Source organism: Trematomus bernacchii, unplaced genomic scaffold (genome assembly GCF_902827165.1).
Source record: "Trematomus bernacchii unplaced genomic scaffold, fTreBer1.1, whole genome shotgun sequence".
Taxonomy (NCBI): domain Eukaryota; kingdom Metazoa; phylum Chordata; class Actinopteri; order Perciformes; family Nototheniidae; genus Trematomus; species Trematomus bernacchii.
In genome coordinates, this window is record NW_022987537.1 from 24,186 (window position 1) to 45,000 (window position 20,815).

General features: G+C 40.9%; 1 protein-coding gene across 1 annotated transcript; it reads right to left on the reverse strand.

Annotated features, from left to right (window-relative positions):
- Positions 1 to 8,598: 8,598 nt before the first annotated feature.
- angel2 (angel homolog 2 (Drosophila)) lies at positions 8,599 to 16,928 on the reverse strand. The gene is given in 10 exon segments (XM_034122540.1): positions 8,599 to 9,850; positions 10,105 to 10,235; positions 11,501 to 11,570; positions 11,793 to 11,922; positions 12,144 to 12,508; positions 12,511 to 12,576; positions 12,924 to 12,993; positions 13,207 to 13,430; positions 14,229 to 15,007; positions 16,797 to 16,928. Coding segments are annotated over 10 exon segments (2,049 nt in total). The 5' UTR covers positions 16,847 to 16,928; the 3' UTR covers positions 8,599 to 9,686.
- Between the last annotated feature and the right edge of the window lie 3,887 nt (positions 16,929 to 20,815).

Consider the following 20,815-nt stretch of genomic DNA (forward strand, 5'->3'; position numbering starts at 1 on the left):
CACATGTTGATGTAGAAGAGACATGAAGAAGAGGGGACACATGTTGATGTAGAAGAGACATGAAGAAGAGGGGACACATGTTGATGTAGAAGAGACATGAAGAAGAGGGGACACATGTTGATGTAGAAGAGACATGAAGAAGAGGGGACACATGTTGATGTAGAAGAGACATGAAGAAGAGGATTTTGTATAATAGGTGACCTTTAAATCCCAAAGCTCCGTGCTGCATTTGATAAACATAGCAAACCAAATTCAGAGCGACATATCTGATCAATGTTTAAAATAATGATACTTAGCAGACGTTGAAACATCTTCCAGTGCCTCAGCAGTAAGGGTGCGATCAGATCGGAATATCTTTATTTCAGTTTTAACTTTGTGTTGTTTTGAGGGAGTTGCCCATGTGCATTGTGCAAAAAAAACCCCACTGATATTGTGTCACAGCTTTTACTTCCTGTTTGGCTAACTGGTTTTGTTTTCCTCCTGAAAAATGTTCTGATATCCTGTGACACAAAATGTTGTTTTCTTATTTATTTTCTTGTAACAAACGCAGACGAACAAAGAGACAGACATCGTTACGTTGCAAAAAAGAAATCAGTGTGATGTGTTGCAATCAAACCACTGTTACAATGAAGAGCTGACACACACACACACACACACACACACACACACACACACACACACACTCTTAATATGATTGTTTTTAAGGAGAGCTTGTTCCCTGTGTGCGGACGTGCTCGTGTATCCTGTGGAGATCAGTAGTAAGATGTTATTATTGTACCTTCGCCCTGTTACAGTCCAGCAGCTGTTTCTATCGACCTGTAGCAGCATGTGTTCTTTTAATAAATGATATATGTTTTTAACCCCGTGTTCTTTTGTCTTTTCACACCGTATTATGACATTGATGCGATAGCGGTATTAATTGGAGAGTTATAGATGTATCACATGTGAGTTACGGGAAGAAATATTCAGATTTTTGACAATATTTTCACAATCTTGCGCACGTATGAATCCAAACATGTCAAAATACTCAAAGGAAAAGTAGTCATTATGCATTTTAAATTAATATCTATTCGTATTAACTTTTAAAATATTGATTCAATAATGTGTTGGGAAAGGTGCAGCTAATGAATTAATTTCTTTATATACTGCTGGTTAGATTCATCCACAATAAAACATCATAATGTATCTGTTTATATGTGTTTTGTAATATTCATATACTTCTGCAAAGGAGCCCAAGCTTTACAACACATTTGGAGCATGAATGGAAAGTGGAAGTTAAGTACAAGTTGCCGATGTTACTTTCCAACGCTTAATCCATATAAATAAACGTAATTAATGCAAGCTTACTAAGCTAAATATCAGTAAATCAGCAGAGGAGGATCATGGGAAAGCTGCAGAGAAAACTGTGATTTGAATGAAGTTATTCGTCTGTAAATGACGGCTCACTACAGCCTGGCTTCTGAACGTATAATCTGCTTATGTCCCTCTGCAGATGTGTGTGTGGTGTGTGTGTGTGTGTGTGTGTGTGTGTGTGTGTCAGTCAGTCAGCAGCTTTACAGAAATAATCCTTCATTTCTCATCTATGCAGCAGTTTAGGGATTGGAAGGCAGGCGAGGTTCACCTTCTGTTTGTGTGTGTCCTGTCAATGGCTTATGATGATGTAAGTGTATGTGTGTGTGTGTGTGTGTGTGTGTGTGTGTGTGTGTGTGTTTTCCTCTCTGATGTGAGGATTAAGCAGTTGACCGAGCTTTCAAGGTGAGACAGCAAGAAGCCAGCAGAACATGCTTTACTATGACTGTCTTATTTATTTTCGACATGTTATACTGTGACTATTTTTCAATTTTTGACATACTATACTGATTATATTATTACTTATTTTTCAATATACTATAATGTGACTTGTCTCTGAAAATGTGTTTTATTATATCTTTGACATACTATAACGATATTTTTTCCCCATACTATGCTTTGTCTTGTTCTGATATTTTCGACACACTACTACTGACTTTTTTTTCTCACATCGTCATTATTTTTCTTACATTTTTTTAATCTTATCACATACTACTAAACTAAAGTACCAGCTCTTCAGGACACACCGACCCTCTCTGCTAAACAAACAGTCCACGGCTCCATCTAGTGTTCACTCAGTAAACAGCAACACAGGTGTATTCCTCTGGCTCCTCTGATGCAGGACGATGTTCTTCAGATGCTGCAGAGACATGTGATGAGAAACTCTGCAGAGACTCACAGACATCAGGAAATAAATATATCTTTTAACATGGACAATACTTTAACGATAGAAAGCAGCGACAGTGCATCTGACGACACCTAAATATACAGAGAGCAGACAAAACCACAGAAGCACCTTCGAATACGACAGAACAAAAACAAATACATTTACCATAAAACTAAATTATTATGCTTAGATTTACGTGATTTAATGAGCATCTCCATCTGCTACAAATGACCAGGGGCCTCATTTATAACGCCTTGCGTAGGATTGATGTGAGAAGGTTGCTTACGTAGTACAAAGCAAAAAAATAGGTACAGAAATTTTCTGACATTTTCCGATTCACAAAACATTGCGTACCGGCGAGGGAAGTGCGTACCGGCACTTCCTACGCCTGTTTCCCTTTATAAATCACAATCGACTCGAAATGCAGCGCAGCTTTTGCAGGCTTCACGTAACGCCCATATTTGCCTATAAATAGTAAAAGAAACGCCCATTCATTCATTCATTCATTTTGACTGACTGCATGAAGAAGATCGCAGGAAATTACGATAGAACAGCTAAAAAAGACATCTCACACCGTGTCAGATTTTGGTTATTTTGGGGAGGTCGAGATAAATCATATTGTTTGGTGGATGCAGTTTGAACCAGAGTAGCAGCATGGAGGTCGGATCGTCACTAAAATAAATAAATAAGTGGTCCGAAAAAAGTTAATGACAAAAAAAATACACATAACCTTCCTCAGGCAGTGTGTTTGTCCCGGGGACAGGAGACACCCCCTTGATGAGAAACTGTAAGAAATGATCGGGGAATCCCTCCGGAGTGGAGTCATGACGACTGGATCTGAATTATTTTGTTGTATTTGGTGGTTTGTGTTCCATCTGTCGATCAGCATATATCCATAATCCACCAGTTAAAGGAAATACAACTAATGTGTTGTGTTCAGTGGCGAGCCGTGAGCTTTATACCTAGGCCCTCTGACCCCCACCCCTTCCCTCGAAAAAAAGGAAAAAAAAGTTATTACGTCACAGCGTATACTTCAGCGGAATATCAAAACAACGGCCCAGCAGTGCCGGCCGGTGGTCTTTTTTTTTGGTGGGGCTCTTGACGTACCGTAAGTGACCTACCCGGGGGGTCCGGGGGGTTTCCCCCCGCAATTTTTTTTCGAGAAATGACCCCTTAAATGATGACTTCTGGTGATGTTAGAGGGGGGGGGAAAGGAGAAATCGAGGCTTAAAAATATGAGAAGACTGATCAATACCTCCATAATCTTCAGTGTGGAAAATATTATTTATCAACCTGAACATCTACTACTTTACCAGGAATTTGTGTTCTCAGAACTGGTCTGTTTTTTTCTTTCTTAAAACTGTTCATGTTTTATGAACCAACACCTTCACCAAGTAGCTTTACAGTGAACTGCATGTGAGATATAAAATTAATAGCATCTTTTCAGTAGCATTAATTATAAATATTTAAGTGGTTCAATACAAGTCACTACAGCATTTCAAACTGAACTGTGAATAAATGCAATTTAAAAAAAATAACCACAGCACAAAATGTCATAAATTGTGTTTTTTCTTTGTTTCTCTGAGGATTATTTACAAACAGGCTTATTTACATATAGCAATAACTCAGAAATGAAAAAGCTACATCGTCTAACACGAACAACCAGTTAGCATAATGATAATATATGTGTTATGTACAATGTAACTGGCAAGGCTAGAGCAAGAAAGAACATAAAGTTTGCAAAAGGTTTAAATAACTTCAAGTATCTGTCTTCAGATTACGTGGAGGTTTTAGTCCGATGGGAAGCAGATTTTAAGCGACACCGAAGATAAACCAAAAATGTGGTGGAGCTGCAAACCGTGTAGTGTTGCTGGGACAGAACAGGAGCTATAACCGTTGGAAAATACATCACAGACAATGCAACAAACGTGGAGACAGAACAATCACTTCTGTGATAAATGCCCACTTATTAATAAACTTCTAACAACCATGGGAAACCTCCTCTCTACATATAAAGTGATATCCAAGCATGGGAAACAAAAGACAAGCATTTACCTGTTTGCATCCAGCTAGCCAAGCCTTTCTTGTGTACCAGCTACTTGCGAAGCCTCGTGTATAAATGTTGTCTTTTTCACGAGATTGCTGCGATATATTCAAATCGGGTTGGTCCGGTGCAAGGTCTTTAAGCAACAATTTATCTGCCAAACTTCTCCTTTCGAAAGGATTGGAGATTAGCTCTTGAACAGAATTAGCCGGGGACCGAGGTCCGGAGACTCCACCTGCACACGAAGCCATCCTCATCAACTACTGCGTCAACCGGATACGAGTCACTGTCCAAACTACTCACAGACTGCACTGGGCGCTGACATTGGCGCCCGGTGACCGTCATCTTTGACGACGCTGATTGGCTGAAATTATATTTTCGCGGCATAGTTTACACGTTACAGATAGCAACAGTCAGCTGCTGGTGGCTGCTGCTGCACTGGTTGAAGGCTCCTCTCTTAGCGCCCAGACGAGAGAAGGTGCATGGGCAAGTCCAGGCAGGAAACCTGTGACTTATCAGTAACTTTAGACATCGTAACACAATTTTAAACGAGATTTTATTGTAGATTATACATTTTACTGATACCAATTATATAATATTTACCTTGTTCATTAAAAATAAAAATAAAAACATATATATTTCTTTAAAAAAAAAATTTTTTTTTTATTTTAATTTTAATTATTATTTATTTTTTTTTTTTCAATATGGGAAGAGGTGGGGCGGCGCCCCTAGCGCCCCTATGGACCGGCCGCCACTGCGGCCCAGGGTGCAAAACTCATCAATGACAGCGACCCTCTACCACACAAAACAACACCTGTGAACCCAATTTGTGTTCTTTGACATTGAAAATGATATTGCATTGTGTTTGTTACTTTCGTTACAGTTGTATGTCTTAAGTGTAATTTGGCATGCTTTTATTTTGAAGGCGAGTTCACGCTGTTGACAGGAAGTTGTTGTTGCTATGGAAACAAGAAAAGTTTCACAGCGGGCGGAACTTGTCATAAAGTCCGCGATAATGAAACCCACCCATTTAGAGGGAAGATATGATTGGTCAATTGTACTGTCATTTGACATTACTCTCTCGTTCAGTTACTATAGCGGGCCCTCTGTGAATCGCAGAGAGGGCCAGGGGCCTCATTTATAAAGGGATATACGCTCAAAAAATGGCGTACGCCAGTTTCTACGCAATGTTTGCGATTTATAAAATACTAACTTGACGGGAAAATGTGCTGTCCTCCACGCAAACTCTAACCCATGCGTACGCACTAAGCACACAAACGGGAGAGACGAGAAACTGCGACACCGTTGGCAGAAGGAAGAATGGAGAGAAATATGTGGAAATAATACCATAAATAAAATGTTACCTCTCATTTATCAAATATGAAGAATTCATTTTCAAACATTGATTAAAGCCAATCTTAAAATGATTAAACAAACGCCTGTTTGAGACTCCTCAGTGCACACAAAACATAACTTGGAGAAATAAATAAATACGGATATGCTATTTAAAACCACCTCGAATATGTTGTGTTAATGTTATGAAATGTTTTCTCATAAATGATGCGGTAAGCAGGAGGACAGAATTACGTCTAAACTGACGCCGTTTTGCATTTCTATAGGTTGTAGATACGAGCATGGTTTTATATACTATCACGTTTAATCGTGTTTTATGCCGTTTGCCAAGACTTGATAAGTCGCTCGTAAAACACAGGAGGTATGGAAACTAAGAACACCGTGGTAAATTGTACAGCTAATATAACACAACCCATTAGTTGTATTTCCTTTAACTGGTGGATTATGGATATATAGTTGCTGATCGACAGCTGGAACACAAACCACCAAATACAACAAAAATAATTCAGATCCAGTCGTCATGACTACACTCCGGAGGGATTCCCCGATCATTTCTTACAGTTTCTCATCAAGAGGAAGGTTGAGGAAGGTTATGTGTATTTTTTTGTCATTACCTTTTTTCGGACCACTTATTTATTTATTTTGGTGACGATCCGACCTCCATGCTGCTACTCTGTTTCAAACTGCATCCACCAAACAATATGATTTATCTCCACCTCCCCACAATAACCACAATCTGACACGGTGTGAGATGTCTTTTTTAGCTGTTCTATCGTAATTTCCTGCGATCTTCTTCATGCAGTCAGTCAAAATGAATGAATGAATGGGCGTTTCTTTGACTATTTATAGGCAAATATGGGCGTTACGAGTCGATTGTGATTTATAAAGGGAAACAGGCGTAGGGAGTGCCGTACGCACTTCCCTCGCCGGTACGCAATGTTTTGTGAATCGGAAAATGGCGGAAAATTGATGTACCTATTTTTGTGCTTTGTACTACGTAAGCAACCTTCCTACGTCAATCCTACGCAAGGCGTTATAAATGAGGCCCCAGACCTTCTTTCATGTAACCCTTCACATTCAAACAGAGACCGAACAGGCAGATTCGAAGGATTTATTTATTTGGAAATGTTATTTTATTAAATCAAGTTTTTTTTCGGTAAAACTAATGAAAAATATAACAAAAATAATATAAAAAAAATATATATTTTTAATTTTTTTTTTTTTTTTTAATGTTTTTAAATATTATTTTTTGGAATATCTTAGGCCCTCACAGAGGGCCTAGAGGGCCCTGACGGCTCGCCACTGGTTGTGTTATATTAGCTGTACAATTTACCACATATGGTGTTCTTAGTTTCCATACCTCCTGTGTTTTACGAGCGACTTATCAAGTCTTGGCAAACGGCATAAAACACGATTAAACGTGATAGTATATAAAACCATGCTCGTATCTACAACCTATAGAAATGCAAAACGGCGTCAGTTTAGACGTAATTCTGTCCTCCTGCTTACCGCATCATTTATGAGAAAACATTTCATAACATTAACACAACATATTCGAGGTGGTTTTAAATAACATATCCGTATTTATTTATTTATCCAAGTTATGTTTTTGTGTGCACTGAGGAGTCTCAAACAGGCGTTTGTTTAATCATTTAAAGATTGGCTTTAATCAATGTTTGAAAATGAATTCTTCATATGATAAATGAGAGGTAACATTTTATTTATTTCCACATATTTCTCTCCATTCTTTCTTCTGCCAACGGTGTCACAGTTTCTCGTCTCTCCCGTTGTTGTGCTTAGTGCGTACGCATGGGTTAGAGTTTGCGTGGAGGACAGCACATTTTCCCGTCAAGTTAGTATTTTATAAATCGCAAACATTGCGTAGAAACTGGCGTACGCCATTTTTTGAGCGTATATCCCTTTATAAATGAGGCCCCAGGAGATCCAGTAAGTAGACCTTGAATTTTTGTCAATTTTTACTATGGTATTTGTAGCTTTTTTACTACTATTGTGTTTACTTTTGTACCGCCGCCCCCCCCCCCCCCCCCCCACACACACACACACACACACTTAAATACAATGTAGGGAAGCTCGGTGTTTAACAGATAATGAGTGAGATTGATTAGGCTGCAAAAGACAATATTATCTTTCCAATAAAATCACGTATGAAATGATTGATCCCGTGTTCCACCGACGCATCACACAACTATTCATGTGAAACAACAACAAAGGAAGTGCAATAATGAATTCCGTTTTAAGTTAGAAGTTTCTAGAAATCAATTACATCACATTTTTAGAATAGTTTTGTATTACTTTAGAGTTTACTCTCTGGGTTTTATAACATGTTTAGTACATATCATTCTCTGTGGTCATTTATATAATCTTGAAATAATATTATGTATCTATTCAAAGCAATAAAGGTTATATCATGTATGACCCAGCCAAAGGTGTCATCATCATAAATTAATTCGATACACTTCTATTAGAAAACAGCAGAAATAAGCAGCAGTGATCATGAAGGTAAATAAGAATATGAACAGCTGACTCTACAGATCATTCTCTGACGACAAATAAACACAACTCCTATCGTACAAAGACACACAAACAGACGATTTTTCTTTATCTAACGAACATTAAAACAGTCTCAGACGAGCGAGAGACGTTCATGTTCGTCTGTGTGAAAAACGAAACTCCTACAGCTTCTCACACACACACCAAATACTAAGAAGGTCAGAGTTCAAAGTAACATTGCCGTGATGCTTTAATAATTGGGACACACACACACACACACACACACACACACACACACACACACATACACACACACACACACACACACACACACACACACACACACACACACAGAGCAGGAGACGTTCGTATGAAAAACGAAACTCCCATAGTCTCTGAATCCCTTAAAGCAGAACATGTTATTTACACTGAAACATGACACCAACAGCAGCCATGTAGAAAAACACAAGTCCTTTATTTACAATCTGTTCCAAAATAAGTGTAAGAAAAATACATCCACTCGTTATTTGTGAAAATAAAGCACCGAGAGTTTCCTCCCAACGTGACTCTCATTATTCATGACGCCACATTTACACTCCAGAGTTTAAGCTTTTAAAAAGTCTGCAAACGTAAAGGAATATCATGACTTTAATATGACACAAGGGTAGCTGTGAAACTTGTGCTTCACGATGTTTGATATCACAACTTAAACTAGAACATATAAATAAAATCTCATCGCTGATTTAATTGTCTTCAATTGATATTTCATGCATTTTTGTAGCTTCAAAAAGAGCTAAACATTGAATATTCAGAGCAAACTATGTCCACGTTGTTCTGTAGTGAAAGGAACTGTACTGCATGTCGACGTCTTCACTTATATATTAAAACAATACCAGACTATAACAGTTTGAGGGCGATGTTAGTCGTCGTGTCATCAACGTAAACAGAGAGGTCGTTAGCAGCGATTTGTGATTTGTTAAGGCTTTAAAAATAAGTCTTAAAATCTCTTCATCACATCGTGCTGGAAACTCAATTCATACATAACTTAATTTCTCCAAACAAGAAGCAAACTGAACTTAAACAGCAATTATGAATCTAATTAAGACGAGTCTGTTTTTTACATTATAGCGGAGACTAAGACCTGCACGGCTAAAACACTCTGCAGGGGAACTGTCTTCCTTCTGCCCTGTAATAATCATTAGAACTACGACACATTTTCACACATTCAAACTCAAAGATGGGCACATTTCAGTCAGCTGTTTTGTCCCGAAACATTTGGAAATACTACGTTAAAGTTTGGTGTGTTTTCATTTTGCATTTAAGCAACACTGGGGGTTTTCCTGTCACACACACATTGGATTATTATTGGTATTAAGGATTTAAATGTGGCTCAATTTGCTGGTTGGTGAAATACTGACTTTAATGTTCTGTCTCGCGGGACACAAAACACATAATTGATATGATTTCGTTTCACTTCAGTCCACATCTCAACTGTCCCTACTTTCCTGAGCTGCACTTGAAGGCATCGCGACCTCTAGGGGTTCAGCGGCGGAGGCGGAAACGAGCGAAGATGGGCAGGTGATCAGACGAGTGGTTCTGATTGGGCAGCCCGTTGACTTCCTCCAGCTCCGACTGGCCGACCAATGACAGCCTGCCCAGTAGCGTTAGGCCCCGCCCACCAGGAAGTGAAGGAGGGGGGACGAGTTCTTTAAAAGAAGAGATATAAGAATATTAACAAATAGAACAATCAAGATCAACAATGAGTGTGTGTGTGTGTGTGTGTGTGTGTGTGTGTGTGTGTGTGTGTGTGTGTGTGTACCGGGTGTGTGTGTGTGTGTGTGTGTGTGTGTACCGTGTGTGTGTGTATGTGTGTGTGTGTGTGTGTGTGTGTGTGTGTACATGTACCGCGGCTGTGTGTGTGTGTGTGTGTGTGTGTGTGTGTATGTGTGTGTGTGTGTACCTGGTGTGTACAGGATGTAGTCCACGTTGGTGGCAGTGTTTGAGTGACAGGTGGTGATCTCCGGTCGGCCATCCTGCAGGAGGTGATCGTACGAAGAGTGAAGCTTCAGAGTGTGTTCGATCCTCGCTCTGCTACACACACACACACACACACACACACACACACACACACACACACACACACACACACACACACACACACACACACACACACACACACACACACACACACACACACACACACACACACACACGATGATATTGAGAGTGTTAGATAAGACTGTGTTTCCAAATGTGTCTCAACAGTTTGTCAGAATTACACTATTTTATGTCTTTTCTTTTAAATTAAGTATATTGTAGGTTGCACTGATAGTGAAGACTGACAGTTAAGAGTTTTCTTGACACAACTGCCCTGAATCTGACACTTTAGGTAGGTAGGTGAGTAGGTAGGTAGGTGAGTAGGTAGGTAGGTAGGTAGGTGAGTAGGTAGGTAGGTAGGTAGGTAGGTAGGTAGGTAGGTAGGGTAGGTAGGTAGGTATAGGTAGGTGAGTAGGTAGGTAGGTAGGTAGGTAGGTAGGTAGGTAGGTAGGTAGGTAGGTGAGTAGGTAGGTAGGTAGGTAGGTAGGTATAGGTAGGTGAGTAGGTAGGTAGGTAGGTAGGTGAGTAGGTAGGTAGGTAGGTAGGTAGGTAGGTAGGTATAGGTAGGTAGGTGAGTTGGTAGGTAGGTAGGTAGGTAGGTAGGTACGTGAGTAGGTAGGTAGGTAGGTAGGTAGTAGGTAGGTAGGTAGGTAGGTAGGTATAGGTAGGTAGGTAGGTAGGTAGGTAGGTAGGTAGGTGAGTAGGTAGGTAGGTAGGTAGGTATAGGTAGGTAGGTAGGTAGGTAGGTAGGTGAGTAGGTAGGTAGGTAGAGGTAGGTAGGTCGGTAGGTAGGTAGGTAGGTAGGTGGGTAGGTGAGTAGGTAGGTAGGTAGGTAGGTAGGTAGGTAGGTAGGTAGGTAGGTAGTAGGTAGGTAGGTGGGTAGGTAGGTAGGTAGGTAGGTATAGGTAGGTAGGTAGGTAGGGTAGGTAGGTAGGTAGGTAGGTAGGTAGGTAGGTAGGTAGGTAGAGGTAGGTAGAGGTAGGTAGGTCGGTAGGTAGGTAGGTAGGTAGGTAGGTAGGTAGGTAGGTAGGTAGGTAGGTAGGTAGGTAGGTAGGTAGGTAGGTAGGTAGGTAGGTAGGTAGGTAGGTAGGTAGGTAGGTAGGTAGGTAGGTAGGTGGGTAGGTGAGTAGGTAGGTAGGTGAGTAGGTAGGTAGGTGAGTAGGTAGGTAGGTGAGTAGGTAGGTAGGTGAGTAGGTAGGTAGGTAGGTAGGTAGGTAGGGACTGAAGGGAGGAGGTAAGAAACACAGAAATGATAGTACCTGTGTTGTATAGCGTAAGCAGCTTTAGAGGCCAGATCTTCTACAGTCAGGTTAGAGATCGCTCCTTCTACTGCAGACAGAGAGAGAGAGAGAGATGCTAGTGAAGAGGATCAACAATCAGCTGACAAACAACAATAACAACAAATTATTTAACACAAAGAATCGATACCACTGGACAGAGGCTAGCAGTTCCCTCCTGTTTCCAGTCCGTGTTAACATGTTTTAAACTGTGAGCTGAGACTTAAAAAGAATCCAAACATGCATTAAGCTGAGTTAATCTCAGGTGTTGTACCTGAGGGGGAGGAGTCAGCGGGGGGGGGGCTGCTCTCATACTGACACTGAGGGCTGATTCCCAGAGTCTGAGACCAGAGAGGAGCGGTGAGGAGACGCTGACCCCGAGGACTGAACTCCTGACCGGACACCTGCACACACACACACACACACACACACACACACACACACACACACACACACACACACACACACACACACACACACACACACACACACACACACACACACACACACACACACACACACACACACACACACACACACACACACACACACACACACAATCAAAAAGTGCATTTTGCATGATAGCAGACCTGAAATGAACCAATAGTCAGTCAGTGTGTCTCACCATGCTGCTCTGAAGGCCTTTATACTCCAGACTCCCATTGGTCAGGAAGCTGTACAACGGACTCCGTGGTGTCGAGTTAAAATCCCCACACAGAACCACAGGATTGGTCGATCCGTCCGGGAGGCGGGACAACCGGTTTATCTCGGCCAATAGGATGGCCAACTGGGCCAGTTTGATGTCTCCCCGGCGAGGGTTGTACAGCAGGTGAGTGTTGGCCACGCAGATGAAGGAGGAGGCATCTGATTGGCTGCGGGCGTCTTTAGGTCGCAGCAGTAGGACCAATCCCACGTTGTCTCGGTCCAAGAGGGCGTCGCCGCGTTGCAAGTACTCCACGGGATTGGACGAGAGGAGAGAGAGGCGGGAGGATTAAAGATGACCGCGGCAACCTGTCGGGGTTTACTTCCTGTTCGCTTCTTGAACTCACAATGGTAGCCTGAGACACACACACACACACAGGAATGTAAATATGGATAAAAGGAGAAATCACGGACATAATGTGGCATTTCACAATAAAAACATTTATAACGGCAAAGATGGCAAAAATTGAAATACATTTGTGTCTTAAATATTTTCTGGGTTCACATCCACTCAAACACCCTCATCCACACACACACACACACACACACACACACACACACACACACACACACACACACACACACACACACACACACACACACACACACCACACACACACACACACACACACACACACACACACACACACCACACACACACACACACACACACACACACACACACACACACACACACACCTACCCAGTGCCTGTAGAGCCGGTTTGATCTGCTCTTCATAATGTTCCTCCTGGACTTCTTGAAGGCACAGGATCTAAAAGAAAGTGTCAGAGTGAACTTTAACAGTCTGAACAGGTTGAAAGCGTGGACATAACTCAGTGTACTTTAGCTAAAATGCATGATCTGTTTGGTATTTTGAGCAAAACACATCATAGACATGTTTTTTATATATCTGTATATATCTGAGACCCATTATATATGCCTTAAAATAGCGTGATAGCGACCTTTTAAAGTGTTTCTAACTCACGTCAGCGTCGTGCTGCTGGATCTCTGCCAGCAGGTTGGGCCGCCTGTAGTCCCAGCTCAGCACCGCGGGGGGGCAGTGGCGGTACAGGTAGGCGTTGTCCTGCAGCAGCTGCTGGGACAGGATGTTGTAGGACATCACGGAGAAGTCAAACGCTGCGCTGCTCCCTGGTGGACGGGGTTCAGTACTGCAGGGAGGAGAGGAGGACTGCCAGTGTCTCTGCAGAGCTGAGAGGAGAGGATTCATACAAGAGTTTGTCCATTTTAGCACAAATTATTTAATGATAAACTAGTATCAAAATCTACTTAACAGTGCTAGCGCAGTTAATAACACGTTTTATACATTTGTGGACATGTTTCCTATGATAAAATGTACAAAAACGAACATACATTCTGCTCTGAAAATGGTCGACTTTTATCTTAGAAACCAATCACTTTCTAACCCCACCACTTTCAATTAAACCAATTATTTTCCTACATGTTCACAAGTCTGAGAGCCTTATTGAATCAAATGTATAAAAAAACAACAATATACTCTGCAGAGCTGAGGACAGACGGAAGAGGATGGATTGATATAGCTCCTAAACAAACATTATTTAATGATAAACTAGTATCAAAAGCTCCGTAACAGTGCTGCACAATTAATCAAACTTCTCATACATTTGTGGGCATTTTTATCCTATAATAAAATGTACAAAAAACCTAAGACTTACTAGAAAAACAATAGACATTCTGCTCTGAAGAAATGGTGGGGTTTATCTTATCTAATCTTGTGTTGATGTGTTTCCTCGGCAGAACAGCAGGAACAGCTGATATCAGAGTGACGCCTTTTCATAGGTGTTGGTTTGAACATAAGTACAGAACATAAATATGTTATTATATTATTATTAACCAGAGCTGTAAGGCATTGGAAACAGATGGGAAATGCACCGTACACATGCTTGAACACATCTTAACTCTGACTTTAGAAAGAGCAGCAAACCTGCAGTCAATGAGATAAAAAAACCTCCTTAAAGAACAACTCACGTCTCACTGGTTTCCCCGGCCACTGGCTTTGGGGCGCGCTGCTGGGATGATGGGAATGAACCTCTCCATCACTCCCTCTGTCTCTTCTCTGTCCCTCTGATGGAGGAGGAGGAGGAGGGTTTCTCCTCCCCTGCTCCTCCCCCCTCTCTTTGAACCAGGCGTTAGTTCTGGGTCTGGAGACGTGATCCTGTTCAGGTTTTGACTTCAGGTTGCTGTGACTCCTGGAGCTCGACGGACTCCTTCTCTCGTTTGCAGTTTCATCTCGACTGCTATCACTCTGTCTGTCTTTACTCCAACTTTTAGTCCTTTCTACGTCTCTGTTCTCCCGGCTGTTCTCCCAGCTCCTCCCCCCGTCTCCGTCTCTGTGGTTCGACCGAGGGTCTCTGTAGGAATCCGGGTGATATTTGGATCCTCGATCTCGGTTCGACGCTCCTTTTTGTTCCCTTTCCTCCTTCTCCGCGCTCTTCTTTCGTTTGTGAGGAGGCTCTCGGTCCGATCGCTCCATCAGGAGGCCGGCGGACGTGGAGAAGGAGCAGCTTCCTCTGAAGTTTGAAGTGTTGGTGAAGCTCCAAGGAGGAAACGTCCTGCAGGAGGAGAAGTGACGGGATGGAGGAGGAGGATGAGGAGGAGGATGAGGAGGAAACTGGGCCGACCACCATGGAGGAGGAGCGGGGAGGAAGGGGGGGAAGTGGGAGGAAGAGGAGGTGTAGATGCTCCTGAAGATAGGGGGATGTCTGAGGGGGAGGAAGGGGGGGATCAGCTGGCGAAGGAACATGGAGCTGGGGGAGGAGAGGGAGAAATGAGAGGTTAGGAAACAAGTCATTATGAGCACCGTAAGGGCCCGTCCACACGGCAGCGTGCGTTGAAGCTTCAACGCTTCTTCCTTTTCACTCTGAATGGGGTGACGTCACGCTTTGCCGGACTGCATTGTGGTTCCGTCGCTTCGCGTTGCTCGCTTCAAAAGTTGAGAAAAGTTCAACTTTTGAAGCTTCGACGGAAGCGTCAGCCAATCAAATCATATGCCAGTACAAGCGCTAGCCAATCAAACCGCGTGCTTGTGTGTCCGGGGCGGGAGATTCATGTGATTGGTTGTTGGTCGAGTTTCAGACACGCCCGCCGGCAAGCTTCAACGCACGCTGCCGTGTGGACGCTGCGTAATTCCTGAGTGGCCACTTCATGTTGTTGTTGTTGGAGAGGGAGGTTTGAGAGGTGAGGAAACACGTCAGGAATACACTTCATAAAACGTGGATCAAGAGAATAAATCGGGCAAGTGTTTTTGATCCAAAATAAAGAATCGTTCCAGTTTTCTAACAAAAGGCCCAATAGAGCACATGGGTTTTCACTGTGCCTGTTCAGAAACATTATATTCATTTATCTATCACAGTCAGTTACTGATAGAAGTTGGAACTGGTGATTGTTAAAGATAGTTAGATAAAGAAATGTATATAATAAAATAACATGTCAAGATAGTTGTGGATATGTGTTCTGTCAGTTTACTTGTAGATTAGTCTTTTAGTCTTTTCAGCTCTACTTCGTTGGACAAAACCAGATATTAGATAACTTCATTTTGATTTAAGGAAACAGTGGTAGTCAAATATTGTCGTCAGCAGACTGTTTTGTATTTTAAATAATCACTCTGGCAGCTAAATAGATGCCAACAAATATTAGAAAACTTGAAGTAAGCAAAGCTACGTCAGTTATCTTCGAGATGAAGCAATCATTTGTTTGTAAATGAATGAAAATATTCAGTTCACCGTCACTCAAAGAGAAGAGCCTCACAATAAGAGAGCAGAGAACAATCAGAGCGCCACGGTGCAGAAAAACACACACACACGCACACGCACGCGCACACACACACACACACACACACACACACAGTGAGCTGACATCTTTGTTTACATTTCTCTCTCTTTTTTGTGTGTTTCTGTCAGATTGTGTTGTTTGCATTTTTTTACGGTGTTTTTACGGTATTTGTAAGTGTATGGTTGTTATTGTATATGTATACATGTGTCTTTGATTGTGTGTATATATATATATATAGGTATATACATATTTGCATACATATTTTTATATATATTTATATTTTTGTATTCGGGATTGTGGGAAACAGTATTTCGATCTCTCTGTCTGTACACACAACCTGAAAGATTGACAATAAAGTTGACTTATATGTATGAGTATAAATGTGTTGTAGATATATGTAAGTGTTTATATGTGTTTATTACAATCATGCTCGTCTGTTCTGCTGTTAACCCTTCTGTCGTGTTGAGGTCAAATCTGACAAATGTACTACTTTAATCAATCAAGATCATCATCTTATTATCTTCCTTTCATGTCATTTATATTAACCCTTTGTCAAGTTAGGGTGACAGCTAGCAGCCAAAAGTAGCTATATGTGAATTCCTATACTTAATTGTAGCCAAAATGTACATTAAAAGCCCAAGATAATGTAACATGAAAAAATAAATAGAGTAAATGTTAGCTTATTTTGAGCCTCATTGATTATAAAGGCGACTCATATAATGTCTTTATTTTTAAGCCCTGACTCGTTAGCTCACGTTTACTCACTTCTCTCCGAAGGGGGGACCGGCATCGTTTATGTTTCGGCTTGGATGCATTTAAATAGATGATTAAAATCACACATTATCGATATTTGTAGTTGTTTTTATCTGTATTCAAAACAAGCAGCAGCGTCGCCAACATTTGACGCAACAGAAAACGTTCCACTAAGCGAGGCGAATCCGGTGCTGCCTTCGAGTACACCGGCTAAACTCGGATTTTTCAGTTGTACAGTAAATACATGTACATTACTTACAAGCGGACGGTTGGTTTAACACCACACCTGAAATACAGATACATATATATGTATATCATTATATAAACAGGATTCGCTGACTGATAACTGTGTTATACATGGTTTAAATGAAACGGATACTCGGAAAAGCAACGGTTGCATTTAGAAACTAAGAAATACAACGGACATATTGATTTTTGTTTTCATCTTGACCTTCTGCTAGTTATATAAACACAAATAAATCCACTAACAGACGTTTTAATTATGAAAGAAGCGTATATTTTAATAATTGGACTGTTTGTGTCGTTTCTGAAGATAATTCCAACATTTCAGAGAGCCTTTAAATGGAGCTTCCATTTCACCTTTTTGCTGGGACTTGTAGTCTTTTGGTCCTTTCTCTAGAATGGAACGCTATGATAGGATTCAGTTGAACGGACTACAGCTCCGTATTATAGCGGAAATAGAGGAAAGACTGGATTCGTATCCCATCTATTCTTTCTTTTATCGAGAGCATCCGTAATGTCAATTCATTTACGTAGTTATCAGTATTCGCTATGGCTAAACTGTTTTGGGATTGTATAATAGATACATATTTAGTAGGCTATGTTGTTAAAGAGAACATGTAAAGGTCATCGTACTTACGTAAAATCGAGCCGCTAGTTGAATACGAAGAAAAATATGCCGGTAAAATCGGCTTCAAAAGATAAAATGTCAGCTTCCTGTGTGTGACATGTTCTGTTATTCCATGCTAATAAATCCTATACAAAGCTTTAAAGTACGGATTAACAAGGATTGATAAAGAGCACTGTTCTATGAGAAGAGGGGAGTCAGCACATCCTCTCTCTCTCTCTCTCTCTCTCTCTCTCTCTCTCTCTCTCTCTCTCTCTCTCTCTCTCTCTCTCTCTCTCTCTCTCTCTCTCTCTCTCTCTCTCTGTGTGTGTCACAGTGTGTGTGTGTGTGTGTGTGTGTGTGTGTGTGTGTGTGTGTGTGTGTGTGTGTGTGTGTGTGTGTAGCAGCAACATAATTCAAACATCTTATTTCCCTCTTTAGACTCATGTTCCGACCCAAAGCTCTTTGCATTGCTGAACCACCGAGATGTTTTTATCCTAATGTAAATACTCATACATCCCAATAAAAATGTGAAAATAAAGAGCCTCCTTTCAGCCCCTTCTTTATGAGCAAAGTGATGGTGATTAGAGGAGAATTTTTTCCATCACAAGGATCATACTGAGTTGTATTTACCTCTGCCTTCTACCTGTGCTTTTGGGAGCAGTATAAGTAAAAGAGTTAAACTGTTATTAATATTTCAAGTTTTGTTTCAAGTTCTATTCAAACAATGCTTCTCTAATATGTATACAAAGAAAACAACACAAGTACATAAAAAAATCGAAGACAAGTTTAAAATACAAATACAATAACATAGATGTGTGCCAAACAGAAATGTATATAAATACACTGGATAGAGTAAATGTACATGCACAATAAGAAGTATTACAGCTATTAACACAGAGGTGTACCTTGGTCAATTTCAAACAAATGTAAGTCAAATATAAAAGCCCTTTTGATGATAATAGATACATCTATGGGTAGCTGTAGTAATATCAGCAGTTATATAAGTTTATCAAACCAGTTCCATCATTGGTAATAGTACTACTGATGGTAGTTGTAGTAATATTAGTACTGATTGTGGTGGTAATAGTATGCATGTTGTCGACTTAAGTACTGCAGCTGAAGTATTTGTTGTAAGCAGAGCAGTGGTAGCAATAGCATTAGTTTGTGTTAAATGAACACCTAAAATAAGTGTTTTATTATATATTACAACATAACTTTATTATTTTGATCTGGTATGATGCGTAGGTCTATCAAATCTTTACCTTGCGTGTAAACATTCACAGCCATTTAAATAAAATACGAGCACCCATTATAAAAGCTTTATTCAGGAGTCAAACAGGATATCAAAATGATGCAGTGGATGATATCAAACACAGGAAAGACCTTTCCAACGTTAGAAATCCATCATTTGAAAAAGACTTCCAAAATGATGGTTAGGGGAGTTTAGAGATGGGAGAAATGTTTGGGTCTTTCGTTAACTTGACTTGACTCTGTTGGAATTTGAAATGAAAAACCACAGAAGAAGTCACATGACTGCAGGGTCACAGTTTGACCCGTCAGCAGCTGCAGTTCATCCGTCAACAGTCAGAGAGAACAGAAATATCTCCATTCGGAAAAAGCATCAAGAGTGGACACTTCTTCCTGAAAGTCACCTGTAAATTCTTAAATAATCATGATTTTAGAGACTGAATAAAAACAGTGTGAGTAAAGCTTTTCCCCCAGTTTCATAAAGTGGAAAGAAATGTGCAGAAAAATGTTCACATGCACAGCGAGGAGCTGCAGACATGCTGCTCTCTTTCCTACATCTTCCTCCTTATTGTGCCTTTATTTACACTCGTAGCCCTTTTCTGTCCGTGTTTCTGCTCATATTCTGTATCAACTTGTTCTGAAGAACCAGTTGTTGTGCTCATTTCTCCTTTGTGTGTGTTTCCTTCTCCTCCATGCTCGAGCTTTCTACTTCTGCAATCAAATGTATTGATAAATACGGTGGCCGCCAGGTGCTACAACGGTCCACAACGTTTCCATCAGGAGAAAGGCACTGCAACTTCAGAAACTATGCAAATATAAAAACACTAATGTGCCAAAGTCCCCTGGTTGTCGTTGTGTTTTGAGCTTCTTGCAGTGCGCTTTTTATGCAACGCTTTTTGTAAACGTCGAGTTGGTGAAGATCTTACTTTCATTCACTTTATGTTTGCATAGTTTCTGAAGTTGCACAGGTTTCTCCTAATTGAAATGTTTTGGTCTGTTGTTGCGTGTTTGCACCTGTCCGCCACCGTATGTACAGGAAAGGAAGCTGCAGTATAAAAACTGGGACATTATGGTCAAATAAACATCCAAAATGCATCAAACATCTCCTCCACCTTGCATACTTCAGAAGGGTAAAGAGCAGGGAAATCCATTTCATATTAAGAGCATTAAACTATCCCACTAAGTAATGAGTTCTTAACAATAACGTATCTTTTGGTTCTGTCAGGCTTATATTCTCTTTCCATCCCTTAAAGCAGATGTACTAATTTATCTTGAAGTTGATGGAGAGACAGTGATCAGTTTGGTTGGAAAACAGGATTAATTTGGGATAGTGTGGAGGCTATTTTTATATAACATTAGAAAGACTGATTCTTATTATTACATTATAAGCTTATTGTGCTCATTTATGTGGCTGTGACTTTGGAATAAATAGACTCAATCACCCCCCCCCCAAGTTTTGACGGGGAGGATAGGAACGAAGGGAAAAGTCACATGAGAAAGTGTTTAGCTTGCAATATTGAAAGTAGCAAGGTGGAGTGCAGAGACTGAGAGAACACAAAGAGGTAGTCAGAACAGCACATCACACCGGCCTTGAATTGTAGGGGAGCCGTGCGCCCCCGCAAAGCTAGGAAGCAACATTATGGTTTTCTACTATATCTGAAGAAACGTTAGCGAAAACAAATGACGTATGATGGTGCCAGAGTAGGGAGGGACTAACACAGGCCGGCCGAATGCTGATTGGAAGGTTGTGTTGCCAAGAGACTCTATCTGAGTCACCAAAGAGAACCAAGTCTAAACCATGGTATCTCTTCAGCTAGTCTTGACCAATCATAAATGTACGGGCAACGCCCTGTGTAATAAAATGTATTGTCGCACGAGGTTCGAGGCTCTTTACGGAAATAGACTGACAGATTACAGCTTTGCTGCCTGTGAA